The sequence below is a fragment of the Gymnoscopelus microlampas genome, assembly GCF_963454915.1.
Source record: "Gymnoscopelus microlampas genome assembly, chromosome: 18".
Taxonomy (NCBI): Eukaryota; Metazoa; Chordata; class Actinopteri; order Myctophiformes; family Myctophidae; genus Gymnoscopelus; species Gymnoscopelus microlampas.
This window is the reverse complement of record NC_139955.1, coordinates 41,537,192-41,559,760: the sequence shown is the minus strand read 5'-3', so window position 1 is coordinate 41,559,760 and position 22,569 is coordinate 41,537,192. Positions and strand designations below refer to the sequence as shown.

The 22,569-nt window shown below is 42.4% G+C and overlaps 1 protein-coding gene across 3 annotated transcripts in view; it reads left to right on the top strand.

Moving 5' to 3' along the window:
* LOC311033793 (mitogen-activated protein kinase kinase kinase kinase 4) overlaps positions 1-22,569 on the top strand; it is a 109,779-nt gene that overhangs the window by 17,485 nt on the left and 69,725 nt on the right. For all 3 annotated transcript variants that reach the window (XR_014599545.1, XM_084041446.1, XM_084041447.1), the window contains exons 3-10: positions 5,806-5,862; positions 11,145-11,270; positions 12,611-12,721; positions 16,196-16,286; positions 17,775-17,905; positions 18,111-18,165; positions 19,503-19,581; positions 21,573-21,745. Coding sequence is in view for 2 of the 3 variants with exons in the window: in XM_084041446.1 (XP_083897572.1) it covers positions 5,806-5,862; positions 11,145-11,270; positions 12,611-12,721; positions 16,196-16,286; positions 17,775-17,905; positions 18,111-18,165; positions 19,503-19,581; positions 21,573-21,745 (823 nt within the window). In the remaining variant the exon portion in view is untranslated. The remainder of the gene's footprint in view (positions 1-5,805; positions 5,863-11,144; positions 11,271-12,610; positions 12,722-16,195; positions 16,287-17,774; positions 17,906-18,110; positions 18,166-19,502; positions 19,582-21,572; positions 21,746-22,569) is intronic.

Here is a 22,569-nt window from a genome sequence, read left to right as displayed (position 1 = left end):
CTCTCTCTCTCTCTCTCTCTCTCTCTCTCTCTCTCTCTCTCTCTCTCTCTCTCTCTCTCTCTCTCTCTCTCTCTCTCTCTCTCTCTCTCTCTCTCTCTCTCTCTCTCTGTGTGTCTCTGTCTCTCCCTCCCCAGTTACACACACAGGGTTGCCAGACCTGCTTATTATAATTTCCACGCAAGATTTTTTTTGAAAATAGCCGATCTACAAGCTCACGCGTTGTGAGCTGGTTGCTTGTTTCGCTCACAGAATCTGGCAACACTGTACACACACAGCCACAGCAGGGAGTTGCAACACAGCCCGGCCTTGAGTGAGTGTTTTGTTGCACTGTAGTGCCTTGCTCAAGGCCAGGGTACATTGACCCTTGGGAGGGGGGGGGGGGGGGGGTAGTCATGGTCAGCCTTCCTGCTTTCATCTATAGAGGGGCGGGGTTTAAAATCAGCGCGGGGAGAATGCGCCTGATCCCATTGGTTCACCTGATCTGTCCGTCAACCCCCGCCCCCGTCAGCACAACATTTACGAGCGACGCCCACTGCACTCTGGTTGGTTGGTGGAAATGAAACACTTCCTATACCGGGTACACCGACGCGCTGGTCCAGGCTTTTATTTTTTATTTTAGCGAAACTAAACAATAAAAGCCTGGAGATGGAGGCTAGTTTGTATGAGACCACAACAACAGCTACAGATAGAGGAGGGACCACATAGAAACCTCTTATCTCCACATTCTAACATTTTGTGTTTTTTTCCCCGTAATTTACGTCCTAGTTCAGGGGTCTTCAACGTTTTCAGGCCAAGGACCCCCTAGCTGAGAGAGAGAGATGAAGCAGGGACCCCCTCTATATTGTATAAAAATTGTGTTTCAGATGTAACTTTTTTTGTTTACTTGGTCTGCTCTCTTTCCTCTCTACACCAAACACCTCTTTGCCTAAAAATATCCGATCTACAAGCTTGTAGATCTGCTATTTTTTGGCTAAAGTTCTCCTCAGAAAAGGGATGCTAGGGTTCAAGTGGTTAAGGTAAGAAAAAAAAAAATCATATCACACAAAGATTTGGCAGACCCCCTGTAGTAACTCTGAGGACCCCCTAGGGGTCCCGGACCCCCTGTTGAAGACCCCTGCCCTAGTTGGTCATACTACAGCGTCACTCAAACGTATCACAAGTAGCAGGTCTGCAAGCTCATTTTGAGCTTGCAGACCTGCTGCCTTTTGCAGTTTTTGAATTTGAATCCCGAAAAGTAAGTTTTGGACATGTGGTTTACACCCGACAGAGCGTGCGCACGCACGTGTCTTGACGGCTATCGTAGGAATACACAGGAACATGTATTCCTGGCTGACTGTCCCATAGCTGCCCCTCCCCCTCCACAGTGTTGCTCCCACAATGCCTAGAGCAGGAGAGAGAGAGAGGGAGAGAGATACGGATAGAGAGAGGATGGCATTAGACCAGTGGTTCAAGAGCTCAGAACTCAGCGCTCTTCTATGATGAAGTAGGGCATTCATTTACGAAAAAATAAAAGTTGAAATAACGGAGATACCAGGTTCTCTGCCCGACAACGACGAGTGAGAGAGAGAGTGAGACAGATAGAGGACAGACAGACAGGGGACAGCACACGGAGCGAGTGAGACAGATAGAAGAGGACAGTCAGACAGACGGGGGACAGTTGTCTTCTTGCTGTCTTCATTATAAATGTTCCTCTTGTTGGAAGTCATTAGCATAGCACATGAATATGTGATGCTAACCTTTTCACTGACACAATATTTGTAGTGTTCCCTCTCCCCGCAGACAGTAGAGTGTGTGTGTGTGTGTGTGTGTGTGTGTGTGTGTGTGTGTGTGTGTGTGTGTGTGTGTGTGTGTGTGTGTGTGTGTGTGTGTGTGTGTGTGTGCACTTGAGGATGGAGGGGGTGTACATTTGTCTCTCAGAGTGATGTTGTGTGTGCGTGCACATGTGATTCATGGTACTGTCAGTAAGTGTAGAGGACTTTGCCAATTAATTCTACTCCAGCTAAAGGCTGCGTGTGTGTGTGTGTGTGTGTGTGTGTGTGTGTGTGTGTGTGTGTGTGTGTGTGTGTGTGTGTGTGTGTGTGTGTGTGTGTGTGTGTGTGTGTGTGTGTGTGTGTGTGTGTGTGTGTGTGTGTGTGTGTGTCAGTGCTCCAGACTGCCACCAATTTAGGGACATTTGCAACCGTAAAACTGTCACAAAAAAACGAATATTGGTGTGAAATTAATATTTCAAAAAATATGTATTCATATCATTGTTATTAAAATATCCTACAGTCTTTTGGTCAATTAGCTGGCCAATTTTGTTTATTTTTATTATTAATTAAACTCCTTTGAACCACCCACCCACGGCATCATGTCTTTCCCTGTCCCTTGTGTGGTGGTATGCTGTAGCAGTGGTTCTCAAAATGGGGTCTGCGGACCTCCAGGGGGTCCTGCTTTAACCACTTTGATTGTAATATCTACCCGCCCGGGTTACTCTAACAACGGGTACAGTTAGTTCTCTGACAATAAGTACAGCGGACATTGCATACCAGGGTGGGGCAGGCATTCCCAACTTGCATCGTTCCCGAGGATAGTCCAGTGGTTGTCAAACTTTTTTATTTCACAGACGCTCATAACTCGGAGAGTGTACAAATGGCAACGTCATTAATTATGACACTGCATCAAAATACATATTTTGATTGGCCATGTGCATAACAACCTTTATGTTTTTTCTTTTGAAATATGTGTTCTTAAAAAAAATCTAAATCCTAACAGTTTTTGGAAAAAAAAAGAAAAAAAAGAAAAAAATAGCGCGGCACTCAATGCCGCGCTTTGAGCTTGTAGATCTGCTATTTTTGAATAGCCAAAGAAATCTAAAGTGACACAGATGCGTTCCAGGTCTTAATGGGTTAAAGATTATCTTGGGAAATTAACCGTCTGAAGTATCTTGATCACTTGTTTGCCACAGAGCAACTTATTTTCGGCAATAATCTTAAATTGCAGATGCAAAAATTCCATAGACTTTTGTGGATATAGAACCAAGACGATGCTCCGCCCTCCGACTCCAGAAATACGTCGTCACTGGAACACTCCGTTCACAAAATGATTGTGATATTCAGTATGTCGGCACACGCCTAGATATGAATGGACATATTTCATCATAGACCGTTTCATCACAGAGGAGTAATTAGTTGTGAAAAAGAACATCCGTCCTGGGTTTGCATTCACTTGTTTCTTCACCTTAGAGCCCGACCCATGACACAATATTGTGTCCTGTGTCAATTCTCTAGACCACAGAATGCAAATGGTTTGACCCGTATTTCGTAATGAAAAAAAAAGAAAAAAAAGAAACAAAGTTTTAAATACATTTGTTTTCTTTGAGAACATTTAATTCTCAAAGAATTAATTCAAACCAAATAAATTAATACAAATAAACAGACACGCCCCTATATAAACCCATTGTAAGTTCAAACTCCATTTGGACGTCATTTGCACGTCCATGGTTCTGGTGTCTAATTGTACTTCTAACGTGTGAGAGGCCCGTGCTTTTTTTCTTTTTTTTTAAAAATACTAACCCTAACCCTTATTTTATTCTATTTTTAATGTATTTTAAAAATGTCTATACTATAGATATTTTTAAAATACATTAAAAATAGAATAAAATAATAATAGAAACAAATAAGTAATGCAATTTATATCAAATATCTAAATAATGAATCAAGCAACTTAAAACCTGTCTGGTGTGCACACAAAAGCCAGAGTAGACGTAAAAATAAATAAAAAACGGGGGAAAAAAGAGTCATTTCAACTTTGTTGCATTCAAGTCGCTGCAGTTCTGCCGAGCGACTGAATTGATGGCAGAGGGAGAAATTAGCAGCAAATATGAACCACATGTTGTATTCATGTGCGACACACATGCAGGCAGAGCAGTACAAGAAGACAACCATCAAATGACACAATGCAGACAGTGACATATACTAGAGCCTTGTGCGTGTGTTTTTACACCGAGGATTTCAGTGTGTAGGATTCTGCATTCATATGGTCTGCATTTCTTCCAAAGTACTTCTCCATGTGCATTACATTGATTCACCCCACTAGCGGCAGTTAAGGGGTTCAAAATGTCTTGCTCAATACAAGGACACTTCGACAGGAAGCCAGGAGGGGCCAGGTTTCGAACCGTGAATGTCATCCAATGTCATGCACCGAAAAATAGCTGATCTGCAAGCTTGCAGATTTCTGAAAAACTTCTGTTTCTATATCAGCTTTTCGCATATCGCATATTTCACAACTTTCCGCATATTTGCATATTTAGATTGCTATTTTTTGAAAAGCCAAAGAAATCTAAAATGACACAGATGCGTTCCCGGTCTTAATGGGTTAACCACTCAGACCCTCTATACTTAGTACAACACACCTGAGTTCCCCCCAGACTAATCATATTTGATCTGGGGACCCCCTACCCTGACAAGCACTTGGGATGTAGGCATATTACATTTAGTATTGACTCGGTTCCACAGATAAATATTGTGAAAATAGCCGAATGTTTCATATATCCTTGAGTAGCTATTAAAGGGGGGAGAAAAAATAAATCATCTGTCAAATATTTGTTTGTATATAGTAGTATGTCATCAATGTGTTATCTTTCCTCTGTGTGTTAATAAGCATGTGCAGCAGTTGTCTGGTTTGACCCTAATGTAACCTTCTGATCAGTGTTTGGATCTACTTTGTATTCCACTTTTTGTGCAGATCCAAATAAAGTGTGTGTGTGTCTGTCTGTCTGTCTGTGTGGTTACCTCTCTAAAGCTTAAATAATGAGAAATGTTGTGGATCTTGTAGATAGTTTATTCTCGAGGTATAACACATCCGTTCCTTCCCTGGCTCTCTGATTCTGGATAAATAACCTTGCACATCATATTGAGATTTGGACACACACACACACACACACACACACACACACACACACACACACACACACACACACACACACACACACACACACACACACACACACACACACACACACACACACACACACACACACAGAAGTGTAGTAAATCATGCGGTGTAAAGTCTTATAGAGTAACTCTCTGCTTTCTAACTCAATTTCCCATCTTTCCACCTGACTGCGCCCTCTCTCTCTCTCTCTCTCTCTCTCTCTCTCTCTCTCTCTCTCTCTCTGTGTTACAGTCTAATGAGTAAGAGAAGTGTACAAATAGAGAAGTCCATATTTTTGCACTTGATATCACAAGGCTTAAGTAAAAATGTCCCCACAAGTATAGTACAATATGAGAAATAAACCATTTTCCTGGTCCTCACAAGAAAATACATTGTTTCATGGTTCAGTTTGGGGTCAGGTTTAGTATATGACATTTAGACGTTAGTTAGGGGGTTTGAATTAGAGTTAAACATGATTTGTAATTAGTCGCGTGCCAGTGTCATGCACCGAAAAATAGCTGATTTACAAGCTCGTAGATTTCTGAAAAACTTCTGTTTCTATATCAGTTTTTCGCATATCGCATTTTTTGCATATTGCCGCATATTTCACAACTTTCCGCATATTTCGTAACTTCCCGCAATTTCACCGCATAAAATTGCACAAAAAAACCCGCATATTTCATCGCATAATCAAGAGTTTTAGCCCGCATAATCAAGGATTTTTGCCCGCGTTTTTCTGGAGGGTCTAATAAAATTAATAAAATTGCTGTCCTAAAATGTTAAGGTCCTCACAATTATAGTAATACAAACCTGTGTGTGTGTGTGTGCATACAATACATGTGTGTGATGTTCTGTGTTTTTGTGTTCCTAAATCTGGATGTCTCCCACCAGGGTCGTCATGTGAAGACGGGCCAGCTGGCAGCTATCAAAGTCATGGAAGTCACAGAGGTAACAATGCATTACATTTCTCTCTCTCTCTTTCTCTCTCTCTCTCTCTCTCTCTCTCTCTCTCTCTCTCTCTCTTAACCGAAGATTGAAGATTTGCTGCTCCATTCACTCTTTGTTTAACTTCTAACTTAAAAAGGCTGTATCTCGGCTCCTAAGCACTTTTTTTTTTACATTGAATTTTGGCTGTGGCACTCAGAGCCAAAATTCCATAAATACGCTGGGCACTGAATGAGTTAATGGGTTAACCCATTCAATCCAGGAACGCATCATTTTAAGACTTCCTTGGCTATTCTGAGGGTGCAGAAACAGCGCCGGCCACATGTTTCATGTTAACTCGAAACAGTGACAAACGCTCATAGACTCCAGTGCATTCTGTAGACGTCAGGTTCTTTAGTTACTACTTTTCAGATATAGATTATGATATTATGAAACATACATTAACCACTTCAGTCCTATTTTATACATAGGCTATTTGAATAGCCGATCTACAAGCTTGTAGATCTGCTATTTTCAAACTTTTACTTTTGGTACTTTAAGTACATTCTTATGCCAATACTTTTGTACTTTTACTCAAGTAAATTTAGAATTCTGGACTTTTACTTGTAACAGAGTATTTCTATTTTGCAGTATTGATACTTTTACTTAAGTAAAGAATTTGAGTACTTTTTCCACCACTGATGGAGAGAGAGGATTTTTGTCCAACCAAGCAACGGCAACCAATGTGCACGGAAATGACGTCAATCAGAACAGCAGATGGACTTTTTTCTGACGCTCCTGCATCCCTAGATGTTTCTGACTGACAGTAGTGTGACAGTCGGTGTGTGTGTGTGTGACGCGCGACACGGTCGGTGTGTGTGAGTCGATTTAATTAGAGTTTCATTAGTGTTTCATTATTCAGCTTAAGTGCCCAGACGCCATTAAAACATGTTTCCATGGCTTCAAATGGATATCACTCTGTCCCTTTCACTTACTGTCTGCCTGTCTGTCCTGTTCTATTTGAATCTTCTTCTTCATCTCTGTTAAGTCATTTAGTGTCCAGTAAGCGCTGTCTCTCTCTCCATCGCTCTCTATCTCTCGCTCTCTCTATCTCTCGCTCTCTCTATCTCTCTCTCTCTCTCTCTCTCTCTCTCTCTCTCTCTCTCTCTCTCTCTCTCTCTCTCTCTCTCTCTCTCCCCCTCCCTCCCTCATTTCAATTTAAAAGTCATCTTGTGATTGAAGTGGAGTTACTTGTTTAATGTCATGCCTGGTATCACCTCATCTTCCACTTCCGTGCAGACAGACACACGGCCACCATCCCAAAGCCTCAGAGATCCGCTTTAAACACAGACACCCCTTTCACCCAAATATTAAATTAACACAAAATGTTCTCCTGCAAATTGCAGCTCCCAACAATATGACGTGGTTTCTGGGTGGACTCTATATTAGATTTAGGGACCAATTTCTTGACTATTGAAGCTTCTGTACGTCTGTGTACTCCAAACACCAATCTGGGATAGCTTTGGTGATATAAAACATTGGTTCTCAAAGTGGGGTCTGGGGACCAGGTGAGGCAGGGTTCATGTCCTACAAGAACTAACTAGCAATAAAGAATGTCAGGCGGCAAGTTAAAGGTAGGGTAAGTGATTTTCTTTGGTTAAAATAAGTGTTAGATAGCTCTATATTCTGATAGTACTCATTGCTTTGCAAGGCAAATTCCCGTAAGGGCAATAAAGGTTTCATTCATTCTTTAGAGTGTTTGTTCAGTAACAGGAGTCTCCTTGTCTCTCCACCTCTTTATTAAACAGAAAATGCATTTTCGTTTCAGTTTCATTTCCAATTTTATCCAATCAGGATAGAGAACTTAATTAGGATATAGATTAAACAAGTGAAATGGGAAGTGATGACACTAATAACTGAGCAGGCAAAATTGGAACTGGAACACTATAAAAATGAAGCTTAAAAAAATGGGTACTTTCTCCTGATTGGCTGAGATTTTGACACCTACCGAAAAATGTATTTTCTGTTTATTAAAGAGCTGGGGAGACTCCTGTTACTGAGCAAACACTCTATAGCAATTATTACTATCAGAATGTAGTATTTTAACCTTTTAACAAAATACTTTTTGTTTTAACCAAAAAATATCACTTACTCTACCTTTAAAGTCGTAACAGTCGTAAAATAATACAATACAAACACGATACACATACACCGGGATCGAACTGGGAACCATGAGATTCCCAGTTCGATCCCGGGCTCCCCCAGAAGAGTTACTGTCGAAATGTCCTTGAGCAAGAAGCTGAACCCCTAATTGCTCCTGATGAGCTGGTTGGTGCCCTGCATGGTTTCCTCCGTCATTGGTGTATGAATGTGTGTGTGAATGTGGGTGAATGTAATGCACAATCTATGTAAAGCGCTTTGGATAAAAGCGCTATAAATGCACCATTTACCATTTACAATCATTACACACCCATTTATTCAGACCTAGAGGACTTGTGTGCAGACACTGTCATCACTCAGCTGATCGTGAAGCTCAGTTAGATTCCACCCATATAAGGTTGTATCCGTGCTTTCTGGCAATTGTGCTGTTTTTTTAGTGTTTTACTTTTCCTACAAATCTTGTCCAAAATGCACACAATTCAGTACGAATTATCTCTTGGTCATGTGATCAAGACGTCATAGCCATTCCAAATGACTGACTTCCAAAGTTAGTGGGCCCTGGGTAGGCTCTGGGTAGCCAACATATAGCTTTTCTAGTTATGTAACCGTGGACTGCTGTGTGAATTGTTTTGTTGGTGTTGAAGGGAAATGCTTATGTGAGTTATAACAATTGTTAGTCTTTAACATGGTGTGTGCCATTTAGACCGCACCCAAGTATTACGTTTGTGTCCATGTACCTCTGTACGTCTGAAACTTGAGTAAAGACACCAACACAATTACACAGGTCTTAGGGCCATGCAGCATCTACAGTAAGTGCTTCCAAGTGCGACAGTGGTTCTCGAACTTATCATATCAAGGACCCCCTAATGTATATGTATTTAGCCGCAGACCCCCATCTGAAAATATTTTGTGCCACCAACCCCACTACAAGATTTGTGTTGTTAAAATGTTTCAAAAATATAAAAGAAAATGTCAAAGATATTTTCAAATAGCTGGTGTATTATAGGGGGTTAAAGTGGTTAAACCGATTATGTTGCTATATTACCTAATTTAGCTGGGGACCCACTGGAACCCCCTCAAGGACCCCCTGGGGGTCCCTGGACACCCCTTTGAGAACCACTGATCTAGGACATTTCTATATGCACACGTTTGTCAAGAAACAGGTACGGTGCTGCACTAGCACATCAATTATACTGTACTATCTATCTCTCACCAGTAAACACACACACACACACACACACGCACACACACACACACACACACACACACACACACACACACACACACACACACACACACACACACACACACACACACACACACACACACACACACACACACACACACACACACACACACACACACACACACACACACACACACACACACACACGCTTTGTGTTTCAAATGGAGGTGAAGGTTCACTATCTGGCCCGTTGCTTCTACCCTCCTGTCCAGAGGAGATTTAAGGAGGTCAATGGCCTCTACTTTCCTTTTGTCTGGTCTCTCCTCTCCTCCTATATATCTTCTTCCATCCTCTCCTCTCCTCTCCTCTCCTCTCCTCTGCCTTGATTTATGGCAGTGGTGGAAGAAGTACTCAGATATTTTACTTAAGTAAAAGTAGCAATACCACAATATAAAAATACTCTGTTACAAGTAAACAGCCTGTGTTCGCGATGCGACGCGTTGTGACCTTGTAGATCGGCTATTTCCGAATAACCTAGGTATAAAATAGGGCTTAAGTGGTTAATGTATGTTTTATAATAATAATAATTTATATCTGCTAAGTAACTAGTAACTAAAGTTTTTTTTAAATAATTGCAGCAGAGTAAAAGTACAACATGCCTCTGAGATGTACAGTAGTGGACTAGAAGTGAAAGTACTGAAAATTGGAAATACCCCAGTAAAGTAAAAGTACCTACAAATGTTGCTAAAGTGCAGTACTTGAGTAAATGTACTTAGTTACTTTACACCACTGATTTATAGGCAGAGCCAACACAGCTGGGAACCCCTGTGTGTGTGTGTGTGTGTGTGTGTGTGTGTGTGTGTGTGTCCTTGCACAGTGTCCTGTGTTGTATTGTTCATGTCCTGAGGTCGTATACAGGGGGTCAGGAGGCTCTGTGTCATGGCTGTGTTGGGTGGCATCCATGTCTGAATGGGGTTCATTATGGACCTGTCTGGATTGTTAAGCTCATGAACCCTAGTGTCCCTACACTACTCTCTGGTCATATGCATTTAAGCATGTATTTTGCTGCGGACCCCCCATCTGAAAGTGTTTTGTGCCAGGGACCCCCTGAAGAGAAGATTTGTGTTAAAATAATTATTCAAAATTTGTATCATTAAAAAAAAGATTAGCAGATGTACAAGCTCACAGACTGCTGATTTACGTGATTTACTGAAGGTGGTCAGACGTTCAAAGTGGCCGTGATATATTAGGGTTGTGTCCCCCAGTCAGCCCGGCTTCCTTTTGCCAGCAGTGAAAGCAGCGATAGTTTTGAAGAAATGTTGGCTCAAGCCAAAAAAACAAACAAAATGGCAAACTGTCTCCTAGACATTTCCAACAGCGCATTGGAGGGAGACACGGGTATTTAAAAACGTGCTTCCATCACTGGCTGCACGCCCTCTTTCAATATCATTGATGTTTGACAATTACATGCACATTACAAAGATACACACTTAGGACAACATACACACAAAAAAAGAAGAGAGAAACACAAGTCAGAATCAAGTCTGAATCAACAACAAGCCAGCAACCAACAATTGTTTCAGCATTTGCAATAACAAGTAGTAGTGGTAGCCATGTATACTCCCAAAATGCAGTTAGACTGTAGGCTACACACTCTCATATCTCTGTCACTCAATATTAACGCTTCGACTGAAGAAGACCTTGTGTCGAAACGTTAATTAAGCCTCGACTGGGAGCTTCTTTAATTTTACAGTGTGCAGACTTTATTATTTCTTATATGTTTCCACTGTTGGTCCTGCACCTGCCGTCCAGTGGATGTGCCAGTTTTATTGTTTCTACGAAAGGAGGAAAGGATGAACATGTCAAGGTTTCCTGTCGCCACAGACAGAAGCACATTGGCCAGTGTGTGTGTCCGTGTTTAACTGCTCTTCCTGTCTTTGTGTTGGCTCCGTCTCTGTAGGAAGAAGAGGAGGAGATCAAGCTGGAGATCAACATGTTAAAGAGCTACTCCCACCACCGGAACATCGCCACTTACTACGGAGCGTTTATTAAGAAGGGTCCTGCGGGTCAGGACCACCAGCTATGGGTCAGTGAAAATACATCACCAGCACATCGCTTGTAGATCGACTAGTTTAGTTTTTTTTTGCCAAAGCCATTTGTGCAGAGCAGGGGTCTTCAACAGGGGGTCCTCGGAGTTACTACAGGGGGGCCGCCAAATCTTTGTGTGAAAGGACCTTTATTTTTTTTACATTAACAACTTGAACCCTAGCGTCCCTATTCTGAGAACTTTAGCCAAACATCTACAGCAGATCTACAGGTAGCTCTACTTGTAAATGGGCTATTTTCGGCAAAAAAATAGGTTTGATGTAGACTGAAAAAAGAGCAGACCAAGTACAGTGTGAAAGTTCAAGTTTACTATGTATTGACGGTTTAAGTGGTTAAATGTCTGAACATACACATTAACATGAATCCAACATACACTGATGATAGTGCTGTCAAACTTCATAGACATGAAGCTGCCTCTGAAATCTATGACATTTTTTAATCTGCAACTCAATTTCAATTGTTTTTTTTTTCTCCAAAATGTTCAATTTCAACACAATACAATATGTAGTGGGGGGTCCCTGCTTCATCTTTCTCTCAGCTAAGCTGAAAAACGTTGAAGAGCCCTGGTGTAAAGGGAAAAAAGGAGGGGACCAAAATAGACCCCCTTGAGTGATTCTGGTCTAAGAAAGAATAAGTATTGTTTAAAGGGCTAGACCATTTCTAATCAATGGAGCAATTATTTTAGATCTCTTGCCCACCCTGGGAGTTACATCATGGCAAGGTAACTACACAGCCCAAACCTCTACCAAAGTGGTCCAGCCCTTTTAGTGGTTATCTAATCTTCAACGTTTTCAGGCCAAGGACCCCCTAGCTGAGAGAGAGATGAAGCAGGGACCCCCTACTCTATATTGTAAAAAAAATGTGTTTCAGATTAAAGTTTTTTTTTTTTACTTAGTCTGCTCTTTTTTCCCTCTACACCTATAGCCTCTTTGCCAAAAATAGCCGATCTACAAGCTCTCAACGCCTCGCAGCGCGAGGCGTTGAGAGCTTGTAGATCGGCTATTTTCGGCTAATGTTCTCCTCAAAAAAGAAATTCTAGGGTTCAAGTGGTTAATGTAAAAAAAAAAAAAATCCTATCACACAAAGATTTGGCGGACCCCCTGTACTAGCTCTGAGGACCCCCTAGGGGTCCCGGACCCCCTGTCGAAGACCCCTGATCTAATCTACTTACCCCCCATTGTTTCACTGAAGAAACCATACAACTTTTTTTTTTTTTTAAATCTCTGTCTGTCTGTCTGTCTGTCTGTCTGTCTGTCTGTCTGTCTGTCTGTCTGTCTGTCTGTCTGTCTGTCTCCCCCCTCCTCCCTCTCTCTCATACAGTTGGTGATGGAGTATTGTGGAGCAGGATCAGTGACAGACCTGGTGAAGAAGACCAAAGGCAACTGTCTGAAGGAGGACTGGATCGCTTATATCTGCAGAGAGGTGCTCCGGGTGAGAGCAGCCTCAATACATACATACCTGCACGTACGCTCAACACACCTCAACATAATTTGTTGCTCTCGGGGAGAAACCAGCTAACTCCATTTTTGAGCGTTTTCATTTTCTTTCATAAATCAGTGCTATTGAACACCCTTTACGTCTGTGTCTTGGTTAAAAAAAGATCATCATCATTGTAAGCTTGGAGGTTTAAGTGGTTAAAAAGGAAGTGACCGTTTCACCATTCCATGGTCGAGTCCCGGTGGTGCGGCGCGGCGGTGGTGTCTTGAAAATCTTGAAAATAGCTGATCTACAAGCTCACAATGCGTCGCATCGCGACACATTGTGAGCTTGTAGATCTGATATTTTAAAATGGCTGAAATATATATAGGGCTGAAGTGGTTAGTGTTTTTTTGTAATACAAAGTAACTAGTAACGTTTTCTAATAATTGTAGTGGAGTAAAAGTTTGCCGCTGAGATGTAGTGGAGTAGAAGTAAAAGTATTGGAAATTGGAAATACTCCAGTGAGGTAAAAGTACCTAAAAATTGTACTTAAGTACAGTACTTGATTAAATGTACTTCGTCACTTCACACCACTGACTGTATGTACAGTAGACGTACTCCCCTTCTAACGTACATATCTACTCTAGGATTTCATGGCTTCAGTCCAAAGAGCTGCACAAAACTCCTATAATTGAGTCCCTCGGCCAGAAAATAGTCGACCTACAAAATTGTTGTGATTTAAATGGGGCTTTATCTGCGGACGGTGACACTTCTGGGTTTTTATACTGTGTGAGTACACACAGATCACAAAGGTCCTGAGAACGTTGTGGTGTTTGTGTTGGGACTCCACTAACAAACCAACGCGTCTGTTTTTGGAACGACACACAAACGCACCACACATCGACTAACGTGTCCACACACACACACACACACACACACACACGCACACACTCACGCACTCACATGGACACAAATACACCGCAAGAGAGGAAGTGCGCACTCACTGTACTCTGAACTGAGACTCAACACATGGTTTCAGTTTAGAAAACAAACAAAAAAAAACTGAAAACAATCCACAGTAACACGTCTTATCAAGTGTGCTCTCACTCTGACCAAACACTTCCCCACACACACACGCACGCACGCACGCACGCACGCACGCACGCACGCACACACGCACACGCACACACACGCAGTGGTGTAAAATAACTAAATACATTTACTCAAGCACTGTACTTAAGTACAATTTTGAGGTATTTTTATTTTACTGGAGTATTTCCAATTTTCAGTACTTTTACTCCACTACATCGCAGAGGCAAATATTGTACTTTTACTCCACTACAATTATTAGAAAACTTAAGTTACTAGTTACTTTGTAGATTTTGATTACTATTACAAAACATGCATTAACCACTTCAGCTCTATATGTATTTCGGCCATTTGAAAATAGCAGATCTATAAGCTCACAATGTGTCGCATCGCGACGCATTGTGAGCTTGTAGATTGGCTATTTTCAAATGATTTTTATATGAAAACTTGTGAAATGGGACATTCTGCAGAATGAGAACTTTCTACTTTTGATACTGTAAGTACATTTTGATACCAATACTTTTGTACTTTTGTACTGTACACACACACACACACTCACTCACTCACTCACTCACTCACTCACTCACTCACTCACTCACTCACTCACTCACTCACTCACTCACTCACTCACTCACTCACACACACACACTTGGACACTAAACAACACACACATTTGGACACACTAAACGACACAAACACACAGATGTGGAGCGGGGGCCAAGGATGGGTGGCGGGGGGGAGAGACAGACACCACAGTTTAACGTTTGCGGTGGAGGGAGGGGGGACACTCGGAGGAGTGTCTCCTGGGGGACAGACACCATGGTTTTAGCTGCAGTGGTGTAAAGTAACTAAGGCAAATATTGTACTTTTACTCCACTACAATTAATTGAAAACTAACTGGTTACTAGTTACTTTGTAGACTTTGATTATTATTACAAAACATACAGTAACCACTTCAACCCTATATACAGCCATTTGAAAATAGCAGATCTACAAGCTCACAATGTGTCGCATTGTGAGCTTGTAGATCTGCTATTTTCTTTTTTTTAACCATTGTGTTTATTTGGCATTTTCAGCATGTTAGACAGGGGATCAACATCAGCTCATCATATCATATCATTTCTTCACATCGTTCTTTTGGTATACTCCCCTGGGGAGAAAACATCCTTTTAACGTGTCATCTGCTATTTTCAAAAGATTTTTATACATTTCATACATTTGAAAACTTGTGAAATGGGACATTCAGCATAATGAGTACTTTTACTTTTGTACTTCAAGTACATTTTGATACCAGTACTTTTGTAATTTTGCTCAAGTCAACAGTAGTATTTCTACATTGCAGTATTGATACTTTTACTTAAGTCCAAAAAATAGGAATACTTTTTCCGCCACTGTTTAGCGTTGGTGGGCGGCGGAGGGGGGGGTGGGGGGGGGGGGGAGAGGTTAGCGTCCAACTGGGTTGAATAGAGACTTCCAGTGGCGAGAGCCTTTTGGGAAAAGCAACATCTTCGCTGTCACGGCAGAAACCTCGTATCTCCATGTTTTTCAACAGTGTTTGTTTTTAACGCCCTACTTCATGAGACACGAGTGTCGTGCACAAAAAGTAGTGAAAATAGCAGATCTATGCGCCGCATTTGTGAGCTTGCAGATCTGCTATTTTCTATTGTTTTGAAACTTTAAAAAAAACATAATTAGTTTTGGACGTGCATGGTTTTCACCCAACCGCGACAGCATGGACTACTGCCAATGTCGTCAGCCATACTGTCTCCTTATTGTTTCAACATCTCAGCAAGCGCGCACACACACACACACACACACACACACACACACACACACACACACACACACACACACACACACACACACGCGCACGCACACACGTGTTTACACACGCAGACACACACACACACACACACACACACACACACACACACACTCTAACGACCTAGGATGAAGTGTGTGTGTGTGTGTGTGTGTGTGTGTGCGCGTGTGTGTGCTTCTGCATGTACTCTCGCTGCTTCAAAGGGGCTTCAATAAACACAGGAAGTGACTCTTATTTCACACACACACACACACACACACACACACACACACACACACACACACACACACACGCGTTCTTACTGGGTCACAGGTTGGTAGCCATTGTAGCGTTCCCTCCACAATACAACACCGACAGTCGAGATACAAGCTCACAAGGCCTCGCCATGCGATGAGTAAATCCATTGGATCAGGCTCTTATTAATGAACATCTATCTGTGTGTGTGTGTGTGTGTGTGTGTGTGTGTGTGTGTGTGTGTGTGTGTGTGTGTGTGTGTGTGTGTGTGTGTGTGTGTGTGTGTGTGTGTGTGTGTGTGTGTGTGTGTGTGTGTGTGTGTGTGTGTGTGTGTGTTGCAGGGATTGTCCCATCTCCACTCCCATCACGTGATCCATCGTGACATCAAAGGTCAAAACGTCCTGCTCACTGAGAACGCAGAGGTCAAACTGGGTGAGACACACATTTGACACAAATAGCCGATAGCTACAAGCTCACAGTGCGTTGCATTTGTTTGCGCCCCAGATAGTTTTTTATTGTCGGCGAGAGAGTATGTTTTACCCGCTGTCCGTCCGTCCGCGTGTCCGTCCGTGTGGGTGTGGGTGTCCTGTCTGTGTGTTACCAGCTAATCTCCGGCACCGTTGGCCCGCTCGCTGCGGAACTGTGCACACACACTCCTTGGATGCCAATTCAGAACATCTGGCCCAAAATTTTCACCAGGAGGCCGATTTGTGCGAACCCATTTTTTGACATTACTCCTACAAATCAAGAATGCAGTGTCCGATTGCTGTGAAAGGCCTAAGAAGAAATGGCACCCTTTTCACATTGGCCTATTATAGCGCCACCAGGAGGCCACATTAACGTACCTGACCTGGCGGAGACCTGTGCTCCGAGGAGCACTTTTTCTAGTTTGAATTTGATATTCGTTTTATCAGACCTTCCTATACAAACCCATTGTAACTTCAAACTCCATTTTAACCATGTTAGATTAATTGAAAACACCCGATCCTTGGTTCTGGTGACTGATATTTTCCTTCTAATGTGTGAGGGGGCCGTGCTTTTTAAATTACATGTTTAATTTAGTTTTGTTTATTTTCTATATAAAAGAAAATGAATAAAAACATTAAAAATAATAATAATAAAATATCAGAGTTTGAAGTTACAATGGGTTCATATAGTATAGTAGGAAAAGGGAATATCAAGTATCTAAATAATGAATTAAGCAACTTAAAAACTGTCTAAAAAAAATATGAAATATCTCTCTAAGAGGTTAATAAAGTTGAATTGATTGATTTTGATTGGTTGTATTTACTGTGTGTACCAGTGATTTGATTGGTTGTATTTACTGTGTGTACCAGTGATTTGATTGGTTGTATTTAATGTGTGTGCCCAAGTGGAGCCTACTATGAAACTCTGCTCGGCTTGTGTCTCTGTCTGTCTGTGTGTGTGCAGTATGTGTGCACTGCCTGCACTGCCTGTGTGCAACCCACAGAGTGCGCCAGAGTGCAGCTACAGTCAAAACACACACACACACACACACACACACACACACACACACACACACACACACACACACACACACACGGTCCGTAAATACACAATATTTTCGAGCTGCGTTCGCTTCCAGCGTTTGCGCGTCTTACTTGTTTGTATTTACTGTGTGTCCCAGTGATTTGATTGGTCGTATTTACTGTGTGTACCAGTGATTTGATTGGTTGTATTTAATGTGTGTACCAGTGATTTGATTGGTTGTATTTAATGTGTGTACCAGTGATTTGATTGGTTGTATTTACTGTGTGTACCAGTGATTTGATTGGTTGTATTTAATGTGTGTACCAGTGATTTGATTGGTTGTATTTAATGTGTGTACCAGTGATTTGATTGGTTGTATTTAATGTGTGTACCAGTGATTTGATTGGTTGTATTTAATGTGTGTACCAGTGGACTTTGGCGTGTCGGCCCAGCTGGACAAGACGATTGGCCGAAGGAATACCTTCATCGGGACGCCCTATTGGATGGCGCCCGAGGTCATCGCCTGTGACGAGAACCCAGAGGCCACGTATGACTACAGGGTACACCGACATGAATATTACATCAATTATCACATACTTTGGTTTTCAATATCTGATTCCGAGACCACTTGGAGATCTAGTTCCGAGACCACTTGGAGGTCCAAATAACTCTGAGAGTGTCCATTTGGTTCCACATTTTCTGTTTCTGTTTTATGGCTTTATTTTTGCTTTAATCCATGCTCTTGTCTCATGTGGTCTCATACAGAGTGACCTCTGGTCTCTAGGAATCACTGCCCTGGAGATGGCCGAGGGAGCCCCACGTGAGTCTCTCTCTCTGTCTGTCTCTCACACACACACACACACACACACACACACACACACACACACACACACACACACACACACACAGACACACACGCGCACAATGTACAAGTAAGACGCACAAACGCGGGAAGCGAACGCAGCTTGAAAATAACAATAAGAAGAATAGAAAGGAATGAGCAATTGTAGAGAAGTGGGTGGTACAGTTAAATTAGTGAGAACAGGGCCGCCACAAGAAGGCTCCATACCGCTAGCCACACCATTGTAGTAGTTATTGCCCCCCCCCCCCAAAAAAAAATCTTATTTATTTGACTGTATCTGGCTCTGTTTTTCTTAAAAGTGCAAATTAGTCATTTGGAATCCGATGTTACAGCATAGCTACTATAGCTAGCGAGAAGAAATCTCAACTTGCCATCAACTTGCCATCCAGCCTGAAATATGCACAAATGACATGGAATTCTTAGATATCCCAATAGATCTACTCGTGTAGATGCTTTTAGATGTGTTCTTTTTGACTGTAGCTGCTATATTTCTCTCAGAGGAGTGTAATTAGTCACCCAGGGCCAGGCGGATTTCAGCCACACTGTAGTGAGTCAGTGCACACAATACTGCACAGAGACAGACACACAACCCGAGCACGGTTTCATAGTAAGCTCCACTTGCTCCTTCCGCTGCGTTCGCAATAAGCTTAAAGGGCAACTTTGCCGATTCTGACTAGTTCCAGTCAGACCTCTACCTCCAGCTGATGTCAATCACCTTGTTAAGACGGCTCTAAGGTGTCAGTTACCTTGTCTACCAGCACCTCCACAGTAGAAGATATGTAAACACTATCTAACAACTGACACGACATCAGCTGGAGGAGAAGGTCTGACTGGAACTACAGGAAACATGGACTGTAGTCTATTGTAGTCCAGGAAGAACTGACATTCTGAAAGATGATGTCACAGTCACCGAAATCATGTTCAAAATATCAAAACGCAGAAAAAACACAAATCACATTCCAACATCATGTTTATTACTTTACAACTTAATTAAAATAGGGTTTGGTTGCAAACCTACATAATGATGATTGTTGTTGATGATGAGGTTTTATCGTTACATATCCTGTTGTCTTCCAAACACTGTACATTTAACTTTTAAAAAGCTCTATTTCCGTAGACACATCCACTAGTTCATTAAATATACTGGTCTTTGACTTTGTCACATAATCACTTAAAGCTTCACCAAAGCAGTGGAGTAGAAGTATCAACAAATTGTACTCAATTATAATACAGTCAGTACGAGACAGACAGTATGGTATGTTGTATCACATGTATGTATATCTGTCTGTCCTCAGCGCTGTGTGACATGCACCCAATGAGGGCGCTGTTTCTCATCCCGCGAAATCCTCCTCCCAAACTCAAATCCAAGAAATGGTGAGACGCACGCACGCACGCACGCCCACACACACACACACACACACACACACACACACACACACACACACACACACACACACACACACACACACACACACACACACACACACACACACACACACACACACACACACACACACACACACACACACAGCAAAATCCAAAACAGCATAACAACGTCTTTTTCCTGTTGAGTTTACTATTTTAATCAGAAAGAACATCCAGACTGGATCCGGATTTCAAATCTTTGAAGACTAAAATCAACAGGAAGTTGACATTTTTGTACATAAAAAAAAGCAGTGTCCTGTTTTGTAATGTGATACGTTGTCAGAATCCACTTTGTTTGTGCTTGTTTATGTGCTAAAATTGTGACTTTGTAAGCCGTTTTGCTGTGCAGTGTAAGTAAACGGGGAGACTATTTTGGATTATCCATTTACAATTTAGCCATTTAGCAGACGCTCTTATCCAGAGCGAATTACAGCAATAATTTGGAATCAACGGAGCAACTATTGATCATATTTCAATGTTTGGAGTTACATCATGACAAGGCAAGTGCACAACCCAAACCTTAACGTGTCATTTTGCTTTTTAAATACAGCTAAAAGTGGGGTCGAGGGACCCTCTGGGTTTCTTGAGGGAATTGGGGTTGGCGAAAGGGCCTACTCTGTGTGGAGTTTGCATGTTCTCCCCGTGTCTCTCAGGGTAGTTAATACCCTCTCAAAAACATGTAGTAATCCTGGTCGCTATACCGCCTCCCCCATGACAGCCGGGGCGCCTGATGGAGGGGAAGGGAACTGGTTGGAATAACGTGTTCCTTCCACGCGCTACGTCCAACCAGGGAAACTCCCCCCTGTCAGGTGACAAGAAGGTCAGTTGGCTCTCATTCATTGAAGGAGGCATGTTGGTGCATAAAAAAAAAAGATGGTTCATGATATCACACAAGATCAGAAATTTATTTTGGCCCTAAACCAGTGGTTTTCAACCTTTTAAATGCCAAGGACCCCTCATTTTTTCCCCCAGTTCTGATCAAAATTGGCAGGGTTGAAGCCAATTTTGTGTATTTCCACACTGTAGTAAAAAAAAAAGACCCTATTTAAGTGTTTTCCATTTGTACTGCTGTGTTTATTTGGTGCCGATTGTGAATGGATTTTGTCTGTTAGGCTAATCTGTGGGCTAACTCTCAGTGAAGGTTCCATTGAAAAATATTCAATAGCTTTTGTGCTAGCTAGCAAAACATCCGGGGAGGGCAGGGAGGGACAAACGGCACATTAAGCCACTGCATTAGCCGGTGCATTACGGACAGGGAGGGAGGAACGGTGCATGTGTAACACAAAGTTGAGGAAACAGACAGAGGGGACATTAACATGATACATTTATTTGACTATCAGCATGGTCATTTGCTCGTAGGAGTCTACTGAAGCATCAATGAGAGTTAGATGCCAGAAATGTAACTTATGTGCTTGTTATTGGACATTTCATCCGACCGCGCCGTCCGCCCCCCCCCCGTGTATGCACCGTTCGTCCCGACTGGCGGCCGTGTGCGGAAAGTAGCGCAACGTCACTTTACTTACCGATTGCGTTCGACTCGTTTCACTAAAATTAAAACGGACTGCGGGTAATGGGAGAGTGTCTGAAGTTTCATTCTCACATCGCATTGCATTCCATGGGGAGCATGTTATTAATTATATCTGTTTTCTTTCTTTTTCTATTTTATCTTTACCCCCCCTCTCTCTCTCTGTCTCTCTCTCTCTCTCTGTCTCTCTCTCTCTCTCTCTCTCTCTCTCTGTCTCTCTCTCTGTCTCTGTCTCTCTATCTCTCTCTCTCTGTATCTCTCTCTGTCTCTCTCCCCTCTCTCCCCCTCTCTCTCTGTCTTTCTCTCTCCCTCTCTGTCTTTCTCTCTCTATGCCTCTCTCCCCTCCCTCCCTCCCCGTCTCTCTCTCCCTCTCTCTCTCTGTCTCTCTCTATGTCTCCCCCCCCTCCCCCCCCAGGTCTAAGAGGTTCTTGTCGTTCATAGACAGCTGCCTGGTGAAGAACCACCTGCAGCGGCCCGGCACAGACGCCCTGCTAAGACACGCCTTCATCAAGGACCTGGCCAATGAGAGGCAGCTACGCATCATGCTCAAAGACCACCTGGACAGAACCAGGAAGAAGAGAGAGAAAGGTGAGGATGGATGGATGGATGGATGGAGAGAGGGAGGGAGGGAGGGAGGGAGGCAGAAATGGGATTTATGTGATATAAGAGAACTAAAGAGTGACAGCAGATCTACAATTTCATGGGAGTTTGTTCCAGATACGTTGGTGCATAAAAACAAAAGATGGTTCATGGTATCACACAAGATCAGAAATGTATTTTGGCCCTAAACCAGTGGTTTTCAACCTTTTAAATGCCAAGGACCCCTAAATTCGGCCGTGGACCCTCATCTGACAATGTTTTGTTCAAGGGACCCCCAGAAGCAAAGATTTGAGTTAAAAATGTTCGCTTAAAAATATATATATTCAAAGATTTGCACACATTTTCAAGATTTTTCAAAAATAGCAGATTTACAAGCTCATAGCCGCGCTATGAGCTTGTATAGCTGCTATTTTTGAATAGCCAAAACTAAGTGGTTAAAATGCTTGTGACACTATGTTAACTAATTTTGCTGGGGACCCCCTGGTACCCTCCCAAGGACCACTGGTGGTGGTCCCTGGACCACTGGTTGAGAACCACTGCCCTAAACCATTCAAAGCTTTCTCGACCAACAGTAGTATTTTGTACGGCCAGTGTAAAGATGCAGAGAGGGAGGGGATGGATGGATTCATCTGTTGAAGAGTTTTACAAGCTCACAACGCAACTCGTTGTGAGCTTGTAGTTCAGCAATTTTTCAGCAAAGAGATTCGGTGTAGACTAGGCCTGACGTTGATTATTGGAATAGTCGACTAATCAGTCGAGGGGAGTCTTGAGTCGACTGTCAATCTCTTAGTCGAATCACTATTCGACTGAGA